General features: G+C 39.7%; 1 protein-coding gene across 1 annotated transcript in view; it reads left to right on the top strand.

Moving 5' to 3' along the window:
• The first annotated feature begins 1,138 nt into the window (after positions 1-1,138).
• Positions 1,139-20,000, top strand: part of LOC136847306 (B-cell lymphoma/leukemia 11A-like) — a 100,133-nt gene continuing 81,271 nt past the window's right edge. The window contains exon 1 of the mRNA XM_067118861.1: positions 1,139-2,494. Within this exon, the coding sequence (XP_066974962.1) occupies positions 2,365-2,494 (130 nt within the window). The 5' untranslated portion in view covers positions 1,139-2,364. The remainder of the gene's footprint in view (positions 2,495-20,000) is intronic.

Here is a 20,000-nt window from a genome sequence, read left to right as displayed (position 1 = left end):
ATAATCACGTGACACAACAACATGTCATTCTTACATTTTTCCTCCGTTCTCGGAAAACGTGTTAAAGTTAGGTCTGTTTCCGAGAAAAACGCGAGAGGGGGGAGGCGGGGGGCGAGGGAAAGAGCAAGGGAGAGGAAAAAAAGGAAAAAAAGAAAAAGAAAAGAAAAATTCTCCCAAGTGGCATTCATTCATAAAGTAAAGATCGATGAATTACGCAATGAACTATAGAAATGTTAATTCCGTCTCCACAAGGTAAAGACGACTTCTTCTCGCCCTGATGCAACGTTTCTCTCTTTTCCTTTTGAAAAGGAATTAACGTTGCTAACGTTTCCTGATCTAACGTCTCAACGACATTTCTGAAGGAGAATTAACAGCAGCAGTTTGTGTTTCTCGCTTTTGGTTAAAACTGTGACGAAGACGTGTGTGGTGGCCTCGGGTTTGTGGGCCGAGTGGATGGAAGGCGCTCTTAGTTCTGGCATCGCTCACCAGATGCCTCCACCGCCCGAGTCCTTCCACCGAGGTTTTGAGAGCGCAGCGGGAAAAGAGAGAGAGAGAGAGAGAGAGAGAGAGAGAGAGAGAGAGAGAGAGAGAATCTACACCTGTCTATAAAACGACTATATCGTAATCGACTAACATCACAGCTCGCAGAGATGACCAAAATATAAACGGTCAATTTTACATGATTCCCGCGTGTTGCAGGAGAGGATGAGTTGCATACAGGTTACAGTAGACGACACAGAAAAAGACTCCTGGTATTTCAAGCGACGCTAACGAACACTCCTGTAACCTGTAAATTATGTAGTTCACCTTAAAACGCCGGAATTAAATCAATTAACGCACTGTAGGAAAATAAACAATCGTTCGGTCGTGTCGGGGGAAAAAAAAAATTACACGAATAGCGAGCGAGCGGACTTACGCTGCAAGCTTCAATGAATGCGTATGGAGAGTGAGTGCGTAGGTACGTGCGTGTGCGTGTGCGTATGGGTGCCGCGTGCGTGTACATGCGTGCGTGCGTGCGTGTATGTGACGACGACGACGATGGTGGTGGTGGGAGGGGGAGGAGGAGCGGTGGAGGTGGGGGTGGGGGAGGTGGTGGGAGCGGTAGTACTAGTGGGGTCGCTCGACTGACGGCAGCAGAGAGAGAGACGTCGGTAGAGGCTGGACGACGGACCGCAGCGGACACCCACTGCTCAGTCACCCAGCGGACTTAGCGGTGTTGAGAGAGCCGTGTGCCGCGCGCCGCCCGGAATCGCCTCCCCAGTCCACCTCTGGCACTCAGACCAGTCGGAGGCACAGCGGGGGTTGCTGCTCGCTCGCTCGCTCTCTCTCTCTCTCGTCCGTCGGAGGAGGCGCGCTTGTGTGTGTGTGTATATTATGTGGACGGTGTGCTGCGGCTGATGCTTCTTCTTCTTCTTCTGCTACTCCTGCCTGTGCCAGGACACTCTGGGACCTTATCAGCAGACACCTTTGGACTTTACCTGCTGCGGCGGCTTCCCGAATAAATTCATTGGGACTTTATTACAAAAAAAAAAGTTTGTGCGAGTGGTGCATGGTCCTTCGTCGGCCGTGTGTCCTTTGGACTTTGCGCTCTCGTCAACAGCATGAAAAAGCTAAACTCTCTCTGCCATGGGATTACAATTACATGACGAATGACGCACTATGAATTGTGAATGGTGAAGGTTTTTTTTTAAGTTTGTTGTTGTTTTCTTGTTATGGTTTCATTTTGTTTCGCGTTGGTTTTTTCCTGAAGGAAATCTCTGGAAAAGGTGGTAAAAGTGAAGACACCCAAAGCCTCGGAAAACAGAAAGAAATAGAGAGAGAGAGAAATCAATCCTCGAATTCGTGTTGTGAATCAGGAAGACGAGAAATGCAAAGGAGAAGAGGCGGAGGAGAAGGAGAGGAGATAGAAATATAAATGAGAGACAGTGACAATCAGTGACTCAAACCACGAAGTGAGACACGGAGAGAGAGATAGGGAAAATAGAGAAAATAATAACACGAAGAAATGTTGGATTAGTCTCGCAGACGAAGAAAGAGAATCGCAAGAGACGCGGAAAATAAAATAAAATAAAAAAGGAAAACCCGTGAAAGAAAATCTCGTCACCGAGTTCTTGAGAAAGGTCTCGAAAACAAACGCTGGAAAATCGAAGACTTAACTACCAACTGTCATCAAGCATAAACAAATACCAGTACTACTGCCATCATCATCACCTTCACCAATATCATTATCATCAGTCTCACCGTGTTCCTCCTTCTTCCTACCTTCCTCCGCTCTCTCTCTCTCTCCCCCTCCCGCTCTCTCTTCTTCCGATAATATTTATCAGATCTTTGCGCGTCCCAAACTGACCCTCCCAATCCTTCTGTATGAGACTCCGCAGTCCGGATTCGGATAAGATGGAAGTACTGTATCCGGGAAATTTGGCTCTGCTGAGCATGTTTCTCAAAAATCCTGAACACGAGAAGGACGAGATCAAAAAGGAACACCGAAAGAAAGGTAAGAAAAGGGGGGAAGAGGACAACCCCAATTTTTTTTATTTATCGTAGTTCGAAATCTTTCACCGATAGGATGTAGTCATGTGGAATCGAATGTGAATTTTGCTTAAAATCATTTTTAGCAGATGTGAATTTCATTTTCTTTTTTCATACTGTGGTGTGTTTGTTTTGCGTTTCACTGTGTTTCACGACTTTGCTAGTTTGTGTTGAGGGAATTCAGGCAGACCGATAATTATATCATGTTAAAATCTATTACAGTTAGAATATCAGTCAACTCTAAGTTTTTACCACAACCATTTCATTAAACGTTTTATGCTGTTATGCGGTTACAAATAAAAGAAAAAAAATTCTGTGATGGCTACAGGTGACAAATCAATTACAAAACAGACACAAAACTTCAAAGAAGCTTCAAAACGCATGTATTCGTAATGTATCAGAACCCAGATTGATGGTCGGCTCGCCTAAATACCCCCGGGCTATTCCTAATTTCAAGGTTATTCAGAATTTCCGTTGCCCTGGGAATGCATGAGGCTGTCATGATGGAATGTTTGATTTCCTAAATCATTCTCGTTCAGCATGTGATTTCACACCAATTTCGATTCATTTATGTGTTTAACTTGTCATTCATCACATTATTCTTCTTTTGATATTCTTGAGCGAAGTATCCGATGAATGGATCATGCTTTGCGGCCTGAGAAGGACAATTTGTACTGGCGTTATTTCTCGTCTTAACAAACTGCTTTTGCTGCAAGAGTATGTCTCTGCGTTTTCTCCGAGAAAGAAACAGATAGAGGCTTGTGGAAATATAATTGTTACTGACATAACTCCGACCGTGTGAATTAGTTAGCGCTGCTCTTAGGAAATTTTACATATGTCAGCTGTTCATCCTGAATATTTTTTTTTTCCTGTCATTCGACTCAGTGTTGACGGATAAGAAATGTAACAGTTGATGACGTTACAGTAATACCAAGAGTGATGTTGATACCATCGCTGTGTGAACAATAATGATAGATGTAAAGTTAGCGCTCATTGTATTTCCTGCAGCTCGAGATGTTGTGACAATAAAGCGGTGTGTTATATTTTGCCTTGTTTATAGCTATCTTCTGCATTGTGTTCGTTTATATATATATATATATATATATATATATATATATATATATATATATATATATATATATATATATATATATACATACAGATATAATCACAATCAGAAAAAGAATGTTTGCTGCTGGTGTTATCATTCCAGTTTTGTTTAATGTCGACTTAATCTAGAAATAATGGGACGTTATCAAATACGCTTAACTTTATAAAAAAAAAAATCATTAAGTGCTGTGGACAGCAGGGGAACTCCACTAGAGAAGTATATAAATATATCTAAAATGTAACTGTATATTTTATATATATAATATATATGTATATACATTCATATATATACATATAAAGGCTAGAAGTCTGAAGTATCACTGAAGACATCCAGTGACATCGTAGGCTGGTTAATCAAAAGGCGCCCAGATCTATCAATGGAGGCGTAATATGGATGACATCGTCGGGCACATCCCGGCCTTTGTATGGCAAGTAACAATGGCAATGGGGTAGATGGACGAGACACGGGGCATGTCAACGGCGAAAAAGGGGAGGAAGCAAAGAGAAAGATGGAGAAGGAAAGGACGAGAGAGAGAGAGAGAGAGAGAGAGAGAGAGAGAGAGAGAGAGAGAGAGAGAGAGAGAGCTGATAAAACGTTAGAAATTTAGTGGCCCTCGTTACAATGTTATAGACCATAGCTGGACAATGGTGGTACTCCTGTGAAATCCCCTTTGAAATAAATCTTAAGTCTCGACTTGGTCAGTCTAACCCATCCAAACCAGAATTGAGACTCGATCTGACCTAACCAGAGACTTGAGACCTAGTCACACCCCTAACCAGACTTGGGACTAAATCTACCCTAACCAGACTTGGGACTAAATCTACCCTAACCAGACTTGAGACTAAATCTACCCTAACCAGAGACTTGAGCCTCTGACCTCCTTCCAGCAAATCGTCAGCCATGAAGTGGGCACGTAAAACGCCAACCCGTAAAAACAACTTAAGGAGACTATTGCCAACATTGTCTTTAGCACGGGGAGCGTTGGGTGGGCACGAGGGGCATAAAAAAGGGGAGCTTCTGCCACGAACAAGGAGGCTGAAGACCTTTGGCGCGCGCCCTTGCAATCTACAAGCCTTTTCCAAACGGATAGGTAGCCCCCTGCCTCATTCAAGATGCGGTACCATGGAAGGAATTAGAATTTGCGCGCACAATGGACGGTTTACTGATGATGCGTGCTTTGTCGGGTATGGCAAGGGGGCAGGAGAGAGAGAGAGAGAGAGAGAGAGAGAGAGAGAGAGAGAGAGAGAGAGAGAGAGAGAGAGAGAGAGGAGAAATCGTTTACGGGGGGGAGAGGTAGGGCGGAAGTAAAAGGGGAGTGGAGTTAACTTTTAAGGGAGCAGAGAGAGGGAGTAGGCTAAGTCTTACACTGGGACAGCTGAATACAGTTCTGATTCGTTGGGGCTACTGCTAGCAGTAGTCGAGAGGGGCGTTAGTACAGTGGTCCTAGAAATAGCCCACTGATAGTCATCTAAATAACTGCCGAAATCGATGCATATTTCTGGCCAAACGAATGACAGGACAACACGCGTCAATATAACTCCTTTCGCCTGAGTCCGAGCCTCACAGGAACTCGGAGTATGGCGCCAATCTTCGGTTATAACCCCTTGAACTTTCCTTAATTAAGGGAAGGTATGAATCCTCTGGCAGAGCGTTTAACTTTTTAAAAAGGAGTTTCGTGATATGTCAGTGGCGTCGGGGGTTACAGATTGCTTGCAATATTACTGCGCGTGTAATGTCAAACATGCAATAGAGGAAATCCACAAATATCCGCTGTCTAGTTGTAACGAATTAAGTCTAGTTAGAGGCCTCCATAAGTTTAGTTAACACTTAAAATGAAAGCAATTACAAAAGGAGGTATGCGGGAAGATTTTCTTTTTTCATTTCTGAAAAGGAAATCGGTTAATACCGAATGGCTAGAGAGCTGAATCACTTCAAAATTCAGAAACTTGGCCAAGGAACACCACGCGACATCAGAATGTTTGGAAAGCATCTTTTAACGGTTCCTGTTGCACGTTCAGGAATGTTTCTATTCTTTAGTATATCCTTCCACTAGAAAAAAAAAAACTGTAGTTCTATACTTCCACAAGAAGACCAAGCTTAGTAAGATGGTAGTTGCTTACATTACGTTTATCGTATTTTGAGTAATATTGAAACTGATTGTTCATTCATGCCCTGCGTGACACGCCATCATTCTTGTGATCTGTACTACAGATGCCACGTCCTGTCATTTTCAGCATCAGTTAGAATTAGCTTCAGAACTTGATTTCCTTTGGTAGCCAGTTGTCATAACTGCCACTCTTAGAGGAAAAATAAAGGAAGGAAAAAGTGCTGACACTTATTTGCAATTCGGCTATTTTGTAAGTCCACGGCAACTTTAGATATCTGGACGAGAAGAGACTGCTTCAAGTTGAGTTCTGTAAAGGAAGGAGGTTTCCCTTCGTTTCTCACATTTTCGTAAAAGATGATTTTACATGAAGTTTTGACCTCGAAACGACCAATTTAACTTAGATGAAGTCTCTCCTCCTTCCAGCTTTTAGTAGATACTCTGCGAACGACGGAAAAAAAAACCGGAAGCAAAGGCCGTGTGGTAACCCAGTTAAAATCTCAAATCAGTCCCTTTAATGCATCCTTTCCCTGATGGATAATGTCAATTAATTACTTTCCAACACCCTCCTCCCCCCCTCCCCAGAACTCTTCTTCTTACGTAACATCTCCCACTGTCGGTTAACGTCCACGGAGGAGGCGCATCTAACCCCCACCCCCGACCCCTTTGAAGAACCCCTACCCTGCCCCTGACCCTACAGCCCCTACCCCGCTTTCCCTTCCAGAAACGATGCCATCCGTGTTATAAGGTATTTGCTAAGGTATTTAAGGGGACTCCATTGTTACTTCGGACTATGTATGTCCTTCGTAGTGCCTAAGGGATGCCGGTGCTACTAAAGTCAGCGAGGGGGAAGGGGGAGGGGGGAGTGAGTGGGTGTGGGGGAAACATGACACTCTCTCCCCCTCCTCCCAAAAGACACCTCCGTTTGATTCTTCTTCTTTCTTCTTCTTCTTCTTCTTCTTCTTCTTCTTCTTCTTCTTCTTCTTCTTCTTCTTCCTTCTAGTCACAGTGTGAATATTCCCCAAGAGACAACTACAGGTAACACCTCTTAATTAATAAAGAAATGTCAGGTGAGGAAATTTTGGAAAAGGTAGATGAAAACTATGAAAACTAGGGTATACAGAGAGAGAGAGAGAGAGAGAGAGAGAGAGAGAGAGAGAGAGAGAGAGAGAGAGAGAGAGAGAGAGGGTAGAAAGTTAACTGTGGAAATACGTTAATTGCTGATTATTTCCCCTCGACTGAATGATAGGTTTGTGGGAGAGTGCAGGAGGAGGTTGAGGGAAGGAGGTTGAGGGAAGGAAAGAGGGGGGAGGATGAATTGCAGTTGGGGTTTGGACCTGTGGGGTTGTGGAGTTGTTGGGGAGGGGGGGAGATAGAATGCCGTTACTGGAAGCTAGAAACGACACTGGAATGAATGAATCTGTCGTTACAGATGCAGCCTCCTGGAATGGTCATAATATTAAAAGAGGACCTAGGAAAGTTTCACATAACTGGCTGAAATTGAAAAGTATATAATAATGTATTGTTTTCTTCGTGATGTATTTTGTAAGCGTGTTGCTATTAATAGCTTTCTTATTTAATTGTAAAGGAAATGATTATCATTTTACGAACGTTATAGAATTGTAGCTGGTAGACTACATTTTATTTTGCCCGAGAACTAAAGTGACGCTGAATATAATATGCAAATGGTAAACGGGTAACACATTATATAATATATATATATATATATATATATATATATATATATATATATATATATATATATATATATATATATATATATTCATATTCAAACAAACCTTTTCTTCTTTTAAAAGCTACTGCTTATGAAACGGACGCGGCAGGCGCTTTCGAAAGAAAAACCACATTCTTACTTGAATGTATTCTCCAAACAGTGAGAAAATAACTCGTGTATTTTGGAGAACTTGTACAATGAAGGACGAAAAGATAGCATAAAGATGAAAGTGCAAAGCATTTCACAGAGTCCTTAGGATTACCGCGGAAAGATTAGATTGTTTTGAGGCTGACTCTCTCTCTCTCTCTCTCTCATCCCAGATTCCAGAAAATTGTCCTGGAATACTGAGATTTCCAGCAAGGGTGATTGCGGACAAGTGGCTCATTTCTATTCTTTGAGAGACAGGATCAAGATATCACAGGCCCAGAATCTCTCTCTCTCTCTCTCTCTCTCTCTCTCTCTCTCTCTCTCTCTCTCTCTCTCTCTCTCTCATTTTTCTTGGTTTTCTCCCCTCCCTCTCCTTAAAGTAGAAGACATGGCAGGCCGAACGCTGACCGGGCCAGCAAATTAATGTATGTGTATTGGATGTCTCGATGTTCCGAGGGTAAATTGGCCCACCCATCGAAATAAATGACATTCGTTTCTCTCTCTCTCTCTCTCTCTCTCTCTCTCTCTCTCTCTCTCTCTCTGGTCCCCAATTTTTCTGTTCTCTTCCCCGTTCAGAACTCCAGTGAAATTTGTTTGACAGTTTCCAAGTTATAATTGGTTATACTAATATATCAGCTTCACCCAACTAGCGTTACGCTATTGAAATACGCATCTCCCCTTTTGATGATGCTCTAATTCGTTGCGGATACGCCAACCGAGATGACTCTTTCGCGTTATGGATGCTCAAATGAAGCAAAGTCATCGAATGTGCTTCACATTTCTTCGCATTAATCGACGTGGTGTGAAGACGGTGAGGGAAAAAGTCTGCGGGATTTGAACATCTTGTTTGCGGTACTCTACCTGTCCCCTATACGTCTCTTGTCTTTTATTTTTTTCTTTATTAATTACTCTGGTTTTAGAGTTTATATCACACTTCCCCTTATCAACTGCGCCTATTTCTTTGTGTATGATCTCTCTCTCTCTCTCTCTCTCTCTCTCTCTCTCTCTCTCTCTCTCGTAAACAATTCCTTCAACGAGAAATGTAAGAAAAAAGCTTGAATAATCTTATTACTTCATCCCGAAGGTCCTCAACAGCTCCAGAATCGTGTTGCAAATTGTATTACTGACCATATATACATTCGCCCCTTCCCTTCTCCCTCCCTCCCCCCTTCCACCAAAACCTACCATTCCAGTCAAACACCCCCACACCACCCAACCCCTTCCCACCCCACAACCTCCGGATGTGTCAGCACTGGGGCCCTTCCTTATACCAAGCGGGCCTCCTCGCCTCCATTTCGAATGGTTGAAACGTGGGGTCCCGTGGACAAAGGCCTTTGCCATAACGTCGTTAGGAGGCCCTCGAGAACCAATCAGAGGCCGGGATTTAAGTGTACATTAAAGTCTATGTCTGAAATTATTAGGACTGGTTTCCACCAATGAAATGTCCCGCTCTGGGAGGTTTCCGGAAATTCGGTACGATGCTCCGTTTCGTTGTTATTATTATTATTATTATTATTATTATTATTATTATTATTATTATTATTACGTTGACGTTGAATTTCGTTTAGTGCTTCGCTCTACTCTTATTTAAATGCATCCTAATTCATTAGCCCCAGTGATGGTTACGTCACTTTAGCCAGGCGAATTTGAATTCGATAAAAGACTTTGGAAATTTATGATGCGAGATCATCCCTAATTTGAATGGGTTACTGGTACGTAACTTGCACATTCGTTATGTTGTTTTTACATGAATTATATCATTCATAACAGCACCAGACTATGTTAGTTTAGCGGAGAACAATGATGTTGACCTATTTCTTGCAAGGCTTCAGTTTAATTTCTAGAGACCGTCGGTTGTGTGACGGATTTCATCAGCCTTCTTCGGAAGGCAAACATCGCTAATGAAGAAGTTGTTAAAATTACATTGAAGGACGAAATTACATTTGACGGATCTTTTCCTTTTGGGCGTCGGGTTAAGGGGATGGGGGGGGGGAATTATATTTCTCGAGTCGGGGTGCCGGTCGGGAGGGGAAGATAGGAGGAAGGGGAGGGGGAAATCCGTCAAGCAGCGAGAGAAGAAGGAGGGGTCAGGGGAATACCTACTTGAGAAGTCAAGAAGACCTTCTCGCCAAATGACCGGCTATAAATAGCGAAAACAGCCGAAATGATCACTACGGCCTGAGGAGGACACAAAAGAGGGCGAGAAATTTCAGGGGGCAAAAACAGCCTTTATAGGAAAGGAGTAATGTTCCGGGAGTGTCATGAAATGTAATGGCCGAAAATTATAGCTTATAAAACGACATAGTTTCGTCCGATTATGAGGTCTAAGTTAAATTAAGGATTTAATTGCGCCTTCGTGTTTGTGTGTGTGTTTGCTTTTTTTTTTTTAGCTCTTTTTTGGCTTTTTTTTTCTGAGAGACCAGATGCGTCGTGTTTGTGTGTTTGATTTTTGGCTTTTTTTAAGAGACCAGATGAGTCGTGTTTGTGTGTTTGTTTTTCTCTTTTTGCTTTTTTCGAAGAGACCAGATGCGTCGTGTTTGTGCGTTTGTTTTCCTCTCTTTTTGCTTTTTTTAAAGAGACCAGATGCGTCGTGTTTGTGCGTTTGTTTTCCTCTCTTTTTGCTTTTTTTAAAGTGATCAGATGCGTCGTGTTTGTGTGTTTGTTTTTCCCTATTTATTTTTTTTTTGCTTGTTTTTTCTTAAGAGATCAGATGCGCCGTGTTTGTTCTATTGTGCAAAGGATCTGATTCGGCAGCTGTCTTACGGGAAAGAGTGACTTCTGGACTGGTCGATTCTGATCAAAGGTGCTTTGCCGCTCTCTCTCTCTCTCTCTCTCTCTCTCTCTCTCTCTCTCTCTCTCTCTCTCTCTGGGTGTCAGCTGACGGCATAATCAACTTACCTCTTGACTTATAACGAGGACAGTCATGAACTCAATTTTTAAATCACGATTTTCCCTACTCATGTTTATCATACTTAAGAGGTACTACAATGATTCACTGTAAATACGTATTGCTAATAATAATAATAATAATAATAATAATAATAATAATTATTATTATTATTATTATTATTATTATTATTATTATTATTATTATTATTATTAATGAACTAACAGTATTTTTAATTTGCGGGCCGCATTGTTGACTTGTCTTATCAAGGTCCCATTTTTCGTAATACTGGTCGCTGTACACAATACTTCCCAATATCCGGTCTGTGCATAAATACTGCTTTTCATTCGGAGACAGATCAATTTCCCGATGCGCCCTTAGGCCTATAAAATACCGAGCGTGTAAGCTAGGCCTCTGAAATACCTTATGCCACCGCACTTTGAATATTTCGTTTTACATAGTATTAACGGCGGGAAAAAACTTTGTGTGTTGTAATATTTTAGATTTTGTTTATTGTTGTTTTTATGTTTTGTTGATTTTCATTTTCTTTGTTATTGTTTTTCAATTTGCTTGTTGTTTTGAAATTTGTTTATTGCTTTTCATTTTGTTGATTGTTGTTTTTGAAACCTATCACGAATCGTTCAATGTTTTTTTTTTTTTGCACGATTTCATTCGTTTCTCTTAACTGAATCTTCAGTTTTTCCTTTTGATTCCACTAATGTTTTTATCATTTCTGCTGCTACCGCCTCTCTCTCTCTCTCTCTCTCTCTCTCTCTCTCTCTCTCTCTCTCTCTCTCAGCAGCTACATCCATCAACTCAAATTAACAGCGCACCGCAAATGCCAAGATGCTATCCCAAACATCGCCCAGATTCCGCCATCTAATTCCTACGATAAGAAACCACGATAGCATCGACTGGCCGAAATTCGATGGCAAAGCTATATCGCCGCGGATGCCATCAGCAGCATCCGGGGCTCTTGGTGTGGGTCCAGCGACATTCCTACCGCGTTGATGACGATAATGTGGGCGGAATGAGTCCCCGGACGGTTGCTGATGGTCTCTTGTGTGGTAGAAGCGGCGGTGGGAGCAATAAATAGTACATTACGGCAGGCTGATAAATAGGCCTTGGGTCTAATACGGGATGGTCTCCGGTGGCTTGCGTATATATATATATAGAGAGAGAGAGAGAGAGAGAGAGAGAGAGAGAGAGAGAGAGAGAGAGAGAGAGAGAGACAGTATATAATAAAAAAAATCTTTCTTTGAGATTTTCAGATTTCGTTTGGATGTCTCAAACATTCTTCCGAAAATTTTGACAATACTCTGCAGGTCCTCTCTCTCTCTCTCTCTCTCTCTCTCTCTCTCTCTCTCTCTCTCTCTCTCTCTCTCTCTGAGAGACCCTACCAGCGGCGAACTAATCATTGAATCGTAACAAGGAGCTTACTAATTGTCACTGATGACTCGGAGATAATCCACACCCGAGCTTACCTGCGGACGGCACCTGGTGTCCGGATAAGAACTAATAATGTGACCTGGGATTACCCGGAACATCGAATCCAACCGGCCAATTAATCACCTGGACGTAGGGCAAGGGGACGTTATTAGACCTCCTGAGAGAGAGAGAGAGAGAGAGAGAGAGAGAGAGAGAGAGAGAGAGAGAGAGAGAGAGAGAGAGAGAGAGAGGGGTGTTTCAATCACCCTCAACATGATGGCTTACCTTATTCCTTTGAGCAGTTCAATATGTAGTATATGAATAACCCGATTTATTACAATGATTTTTTTTATATAATACATTATGTGAATTTCTATGGGTACTTTTGACATAAAAGGTCCCTTGCTGATGGGCAAGATTGATTGAAATACACTTCAGAACTCTTTTATGTTTCAGTAGAGTAACGACAACGCTATACAGTCTTCTAGCCACGTAGTAAGCACACATTACATTAGGAAAACCTTAAACACCATTCGCTTTTCACATCCTGGCAGTAAATCATGTTTCAATCTTGTATAAGGTCAAATTTAAACATGAGGCCCGTCATTCAAAGTTCATAAATAGAAACTGACGTATTTCGTTATTCACTTTAGTCAGGCGCTTCATATATTAATTACTCAACCAATTTATTTATTTATTTTCATCGCTAGTACTTCTCATTCCAGCCCAGAGCTCCACGCTGATATAAGAAGCACTTAATCCCGCATCATAACTCTGGGTTACGATAAAATTCAAACCTGCATAATTGAATAAGCGTTACTAACTTCCCGAAAAGTGCCCGGAATCTCTTGTATTACTTAAAAAACTTTGAAAAAAAAAAGACTGTTGGAAAAAAATGGCTTCTTTTCATAGTGTTTTTTTTTTTTTTTGGTGGGGGCGATTTTTTCCGTAAACTTATTTATGGCCATTCTAGCTTTTTCTTTTATAAAGGGAAGATGATGCCTTACTTCTTGGGTTGTAAATTTAATTCTTGACATTACCCTCCGTTTTTTTATATATTTTTTTAATTGGGATTTTTCTTATAAGGTCATTTTTTTATAAATAAAATTATCGCAACTAAACTTTTCCGCTACGACAAAAAAAAAAAAATCATTGAGCAAGTTACAACAGCGGCTTAGGTACAAACACACCCGTGCATTATATTAACTTAAGAAATTTTAAGTTACCCGCTTTCGTTTGCTAAAAAAAAAAAAATTCTGAACTTTTTTATTTCTATTTTTATTTATTTATTTATTTTTTGTTTGCCTTCTATCTGGAACCTCAGCACAGTCAAGGCACCTTGGCCACCTGAAGACAAGTCCCACCGTGACCACTGTCTGTCATTTTCGAAGCCGTTCAATCTTTGACCTCACAGGCCATCCCGACACGTCATTCCATTCAATCAAAACCCCGGGATGGTTCCCGAGCGGGGGATGGGGGGGGAAAGGACCCCAAAAAGAAAAATTAAAACAACACGAAAACGCTCATTAACTCCACGCTAAATGCGAGCATCGTCCTTCTTTCCATCAGGTACACTTCAAAATATCGGATGCTGCTATTTCCACCAGCCCCTTTTCCCATCTCGCGAAAATCGGCTTTCGCGGTAATTCTCCAAAATCAATACGTTCGCGAAGAGAGAGAGAGAGAGAGAGAGAGAGAGAGAGAGAGAGAGAGAGAGAGAGAGAGAGAGAGAGAGAGAGAGTCCTTCCGTGGGCAGATGTAACTTGAGTGTATATTATTCCTCGGCGATGTATCACTCTATCTATGCGTCTCGCTCATCATACATCTCATCTCTCTCTCTCTCTCTCTCTCTCTCTGTGTGTGTGTGTGTGCGCGCGCGCGCGCTCTACCAGCGGCGGTTTGATTTATGTCGCGCGGACGTGGTCGCTGTAATTTGTCGTTTTCTGTATCAGAGTCGTTATTTTTGTTATTAATGTTATCACTTTTCCTGACGAGACTACGATTAACGCAGTACGTACGTGTATAGATTTCCATCGACACATTATTATTATTATTATTATTATTATTATTATTATTATTATTATTTTATTAGTTAGGATTTTAGTTGTATCCCCGAGATATATTTCGAACTGCGTGCGTTCGAAATATATCTTATCAAAAATAAGTTTTTATTCTGTACCATCTCATTACCTCCTCTTTGTGTGTGTGTTTGTATGTTTGTGTGCTTGTATGTTTGTGTGGTGCGGCACAGGCGCTGGTGATGTTGGTGGTTGTTGATAATTAGTTGTCGCGACCTGAATAATCCCGTGTTTGTACACGGACAGCCTCCAAACCAGCGGCCCCCAATATATCAGGTGTTTCTCCTACCCACTCAGCCGTATAAATTGAACCTGGGACAATATGGCTGCTAGCACAACTCGCTCAGATGAGAGAGAGAGAGAGAGAGAGAGAGAGAGAGAGAGAGAGAGAGAGAGAGAGAGGAGCTCGATACATACTTATTGACACATACGCGCACTCACACACAAAAGCAAGCAAGCGCGCGAGCGAGCTAGTAGCGGCGCGGTCCGACTGCTCGTTCTTGGAAAAGAAAGATGATCCAATGGTCGTGTTTTTATACGAAACTGTGCGACGCCGAGGTCAGTTTTATCGTGTTTCAGGACAGTGACGGTTTCTGGTCTGTATTTCAGTGTCGATTAAAGAACCCTGGTTCTTCCAGTTTTTTTTTTATACCCAGTTGAGGAACCGAGACGGGTCTAATTGTCGCAAAAAAAACTCTTTTCAATTGATTTTGATTTTAAACGCGTTTGTAATTCGTGTCTTTGTTCGGGATATAGCAAACCACGTCTTAAAATTGAAACAGCTTCAAAACGATGGGAAGCAAGTAAAATGGGAGTGTATCAATGAGAAGGAGCCGATGCTCAAAAGGACACAATGGTGTAGTTAAGAGACAGGCATCTTATCCATATAAAAGTTAACTAGTTACATTTTCAGTCGTATTTTCAAGCCTGAAACAACTGGAGGCACTGAAACAGTACAACTTCACACTTGAAACACTGAAATAGCACAACTTCACACTTGAAACACTGAAACAGTACAACTTCACACTTGAAACACTGAAACAGCACAACTTCACACTTGAAACACTGAAACAGTACAACTTCACACTTGAAACACTGAAACAGTACAACTTCACACTTGAAACACTGAAACAGTACAACTTCACTCTTGAAACACTGAAACAGTACAACTTCACACTTGAAACACTGAAACAGTACAACTTCACTCTTGAAACACTGAAACAGTACAACTTCACACTTGAAACACTGAAACAGTACAACTTCACTCTTGAAACACTGAAACAGTACAACTTCACACTTGAAACACTGAAGCAAACAGTACAACTTCACACTTGAAACACTAAAACAGTACAACTTCACACTTGAAACACTGAAACAGCACAACTTCACACTTGAAACACTGAAGCAGTACAACTTCACACTTGAAAAACAATCAGATATATTCACTGAAAACACTAAAACACACAAAAAAATAACAGTGGGCGCAAAGAGAATGAAAAAAACCGTTTTGAAAAATGATGATAATATTGGAAGTGTTCTTTATGTTGAATAATGTATATAGAATTTAGGCCAAAGGCTAATCACTGGGACCTATGAGGTCATTCCGCGCTGAAACGGAAATTGACAGTAAAAGGTTTGAAAGTTAAGTAACAGGAGGAAAACCTTGCAATTACACTATGAATCAATTGTTAAGAGAGGGGAAAAGTAAGATGGAAGAAAGAGAATATGAAAGGGGGTACAGTAAAAGGAACGAAATGGGTTGCAGCTAGAGGCCGAAGGCACGCTGCAAAGAACATTAAATAATGTATTCTTTATGTTAAAATAAGGACATTACAAAATGCCTATAATTTCACAAGTACGCGATAATACCGGTTAAACGGAGCCAGAAAAGAAGCGATAACGTTTTGCCCCATACCTCCAAAATAATAATGATAATAAATCAATAATAATTATCATTATCGTATATAATAATAATAATAATAATAATAATAATAATAATAATAATAATAATAAATAATAATAATAATAATATTCAAATTTTATGTTGTCAAACGCGTTAATCTTGATCTCTCATTCCACATTTATACCTGAAGAGAAACGTTATGATTCATATAGTTTTGTTTAAATCGATCGTTATTTCACTTCCATGAATAATGACAAGCGGACTTTAAGCAAAGTGATCTCAATTTTCCTCGTCACATTATCTAGTAAACTGCTTGGCGTCATTCAGCTCGCCCAATTACAAAGCAATCTAAATTAATACACGGGTTTGGCACTTAACTTTGCAGTAGGTTATTATTATTATTATTATTATTATTATTATTATTATTATTATTATTATTATTATTATTATTATTGTCTTTGCAAATCCTAGCTTTTCTTATTATTATCATTATCGAAGCTTTCATGTATAGTTTACAGTCAACCCAGAGAGAGAGAGAGAGAGAGAGAGAGAGAGAGAGAGAGAGAGAGAGAGAGAGAGAGAGAGAGAAGCCCCCCTAAAGCAAGGCCACACCATCCCCGGCCGTTGTCTGATGTCTGGGACGTTGTTCCCTCCAACTCGGGATGAACATTATCTCAAACTGATCTAACTCTCTAAGCACAAGGGGGTGAGGCCAGTTCGCGCGGCCTCCTCGCAGTCTTTATTAAACTAGTCCCATGCTGCTGCCGTATTTCATTTTCATCTCCTGTTAATGGTAGTGTGTTTGTACGTATATATATATATATATATATATATATATATATATATATATATATATATATATATATATATATATATATATATGTATATATATATATATATATATATACATATATATATATATAATATATATATATATATATAAATATATATATATAAAATATATAAATATATAAATAAATTATATATATATATTTATTATATATAAAATATATAAATATATATATAAATAAATTATATATTATAATTTATTTTCCTTTCTTTATTATATAAGCAAAATTTTTAATAAGTTCATTATCCCATCCATTTATATCATTATAATTTATTTTCCTTGTCATATGAATTAATTATATGAAAATATATAACTAGAAACTTTATATTTTATATATATATATATATATATATATATATACATACTATACATATATATAATGTATACACGAAGTAATCAACACACAATCACGTGAGGAACATAAACAAATTTCTGACTCACATCCGGATCGAACCCAGGTCTTTAGTTGAAAGGAAAGGTTGCTACTAACAGGACCATACAGGTGGTAGGGCCCTTGCCTTTCAATTTAGATACCTGGGTTCGATCCCGAGGTGAGTCAGAAATTTATACATAATAAAGAGTACATATTACAAACAAGTTTGCATCTAATTAGCTATAGAATAGAATATATGTAATTTAGGCCGAAGGCCAAGCACTGGGACCTATGAGGTCATTCAGCGCTGAAAGGAAAATTGAGAGTAGAAGGTTACAAAGGTGTAACAGGAGGAAAACCTCGCAGTTGCACTATGAAGCAATTGTTAGACGTGGATGGAAATCAAGACGGAAGAAAGAACATGAAAGAAGCTACAGTAAAAGGAATGAACGAGGTTGCAGCTAGAGGGCCGAAGGGACGCTGCAAAGAACCTTAAGTAATGCCTACAGTGCACCGCACGCTAATCAACCATAAACAACGCGATTTTACGAGTAGACGAAAAAGTAATTCCATCTCAGAAACGTAGGAATCGTGTAAGTGAAACGCGGCGGACGCCTCCCGTAGAGTTTCTCAGGGTCTCTTTCCCCCTCGTCGCGTGTTGTACTAACTCTCCATGTCCCGCTAATTGCCTGCATGTTTAGCGCTCATACGTCGTTCGCTCAACACTTAACAATTAGGATTTTCGACCATTGTTTCGACATTAATTCGCTGTTATGCCGTTTTAATGGTACGTGTTGAATTAGGAGATGCCGGGGTTTACACAGTGGTGGTGATGAGTGGATTTGATGGTGTAGGATGATGATGGTGAGCACGACGTTGATGATGATGATGGTGATGAAGATGGCGGTGGTGGTGGTGGTGTTGTTGTTGTTGTTGTTGAGTTGATGAAGCGTCGGGAGAAAATCATCAGATATTAGGGATTTTGTCGGTGGAATATTACGAGTATAGTGACTTAAGTTTTCTTCACTGTTGCGTCGAGATTTTATATTTCCTGGAATCGGCGATTTATTTTTAGTTAAAATTATACATGTAAAGAATGGATTGTTTTATGTATACATATATACATACATACATATATATATAATATATATATATGTATATCCATATATACATACAGTATATACAAATTCATTATACATATATATATATACATAATTTTATATAAATATATAAATAAATTATATATATATATATATATATATATATATATATATATATATATATATATATATATATATAATATATAGATATATATATATATATAGATATATATATGTGTATATATATACATACATACATACACATAACTTGTGTACATAGCAGCTAAGTACAACTCGCGAGTACACAAACCACCCCTCGCAGACCCTTGTCACTTTTCCTCAAGAAATCGCCATCTAATTATATTCCATTATCTGTGCAATCCTTTACTAATGAGGCCACTCTTTCAGTCCCGAATTATGGGAACTGCTTCTTCTTTCCCCTTCTCTCTTTTTATCCTCTTTTTACTATTTTTTTTCCTTTTCTTTTGAGGTTGCAATATCTCAGGCAACATCTGGAATCCGGGGTCAGTAATGAGTAGACCTGGAACCATCTCTGGAAGAAGATTACTGAAATGATGTTCTCTTATTAAGAAGAAGAAGAAGAAGAAGAAGAAGAAGAAGAAGAAGTAGGAGGAGGAGAAACTCACTCTTACCGCTTCTCCTTCCATTCCTCCTCCTCCTCCTCCTCCTACACCCTCGTACATCTCCTCTCTTTCTCTCTCCTTCTTCTTCCTCCTCTTCTTCTGTCATTCCATAGTTTCTCTCTTCTTTTCTCCCTCTTCCCATTTTCATAAACAATGATGATAAATCAGAACAATTCACGAAAAAAGAAACAGCGCTGATTTTTTACTTCTGATCTAATATATATATATATATATATATATATATATATATATATATATATATATATATATATATATATATATATATATATATATATATATATAAAAAACCTCGAGATCGTCCCTTTATGCTCACTGGCCGCCCATGCGGCCAACCAATCATAAAACGGGAAATTCATGTGGATGGTTCTGATTGGCTGAAAATGGGTCTTAATGAGACGATATTGGCTCTTTCCGGCGATGCTGTGATTGTGGAAACTAGAACAGGCTTAAAAAGGTTTTTTTTTTTTTACGTAACTTTCCTTTTGTGCTTTTTATCTTTCTTTCGAGTAAGTTTGAGTTTCAAGGCGATGGATTCAATATTCTTACCAGAATTATCAATTTTCTGTTGAAAGTCTTGACCAGGAGAGAGAGAGAGAGAGAGAGAGAGAGAGAGAGAGAGAGAGAGAGAGAGAGAGAGAGAGAGAGAGAGAGTTGTACTCCCCATAAGAAATATACTTTCTTTTTGTATATCAGTACTTTTTCCTTAAATATTTCTGCTTAAAAGCTCGACTTCTTGACTCATAAAATTTGCAAAGAGAGAGAGAGAGAGAGAGAGAGAGAGAGAGAGAGAGAGAGAGAGAGAGTTGTATTCCCCATAAGAAATATACATTCGTTTTGTATATCAGTACTTTTTCCTTAAATATTTCTGCTTAAAAGCTCGACTTGTTGACTCATAAAATTTGCAGAGAGAGAGAGAGAGTGTGTCTGTAATATTACTCTGCATACAGTTAATTCTCAAGGCGATGAATGGCTTAAAAGTCGCCCTAGAATTTGGTCGAATTCTCTGAAATCTTCCAGAGGAGGAAATCAGAATTAGCGGCGAATGTCGGTAGACGGAAGCAGACATTACTCCGGTCGAGTTGTGGAAAAA

This window comes from Macrobrachium rosenbergii, chromosome 16 (genome assembly GCF_040412425.1).
Source record: "Macrobrachium rosenbergii isolate ZJJX-2024 chromosome 16, ASM4041242v1, whole genome shotgun sequence".
In the NCBI taxonomy this organism is placed as follows: Eukaryota; Metazoa; Arthropoda; class Malacostraca; order Decapoda; family Palaemonidae; genus Macrobrachium; species Macrobrachium rosenbergii.
This window is presented reverse-complemented; position numbering and strand designations above follow the sequence as displayed.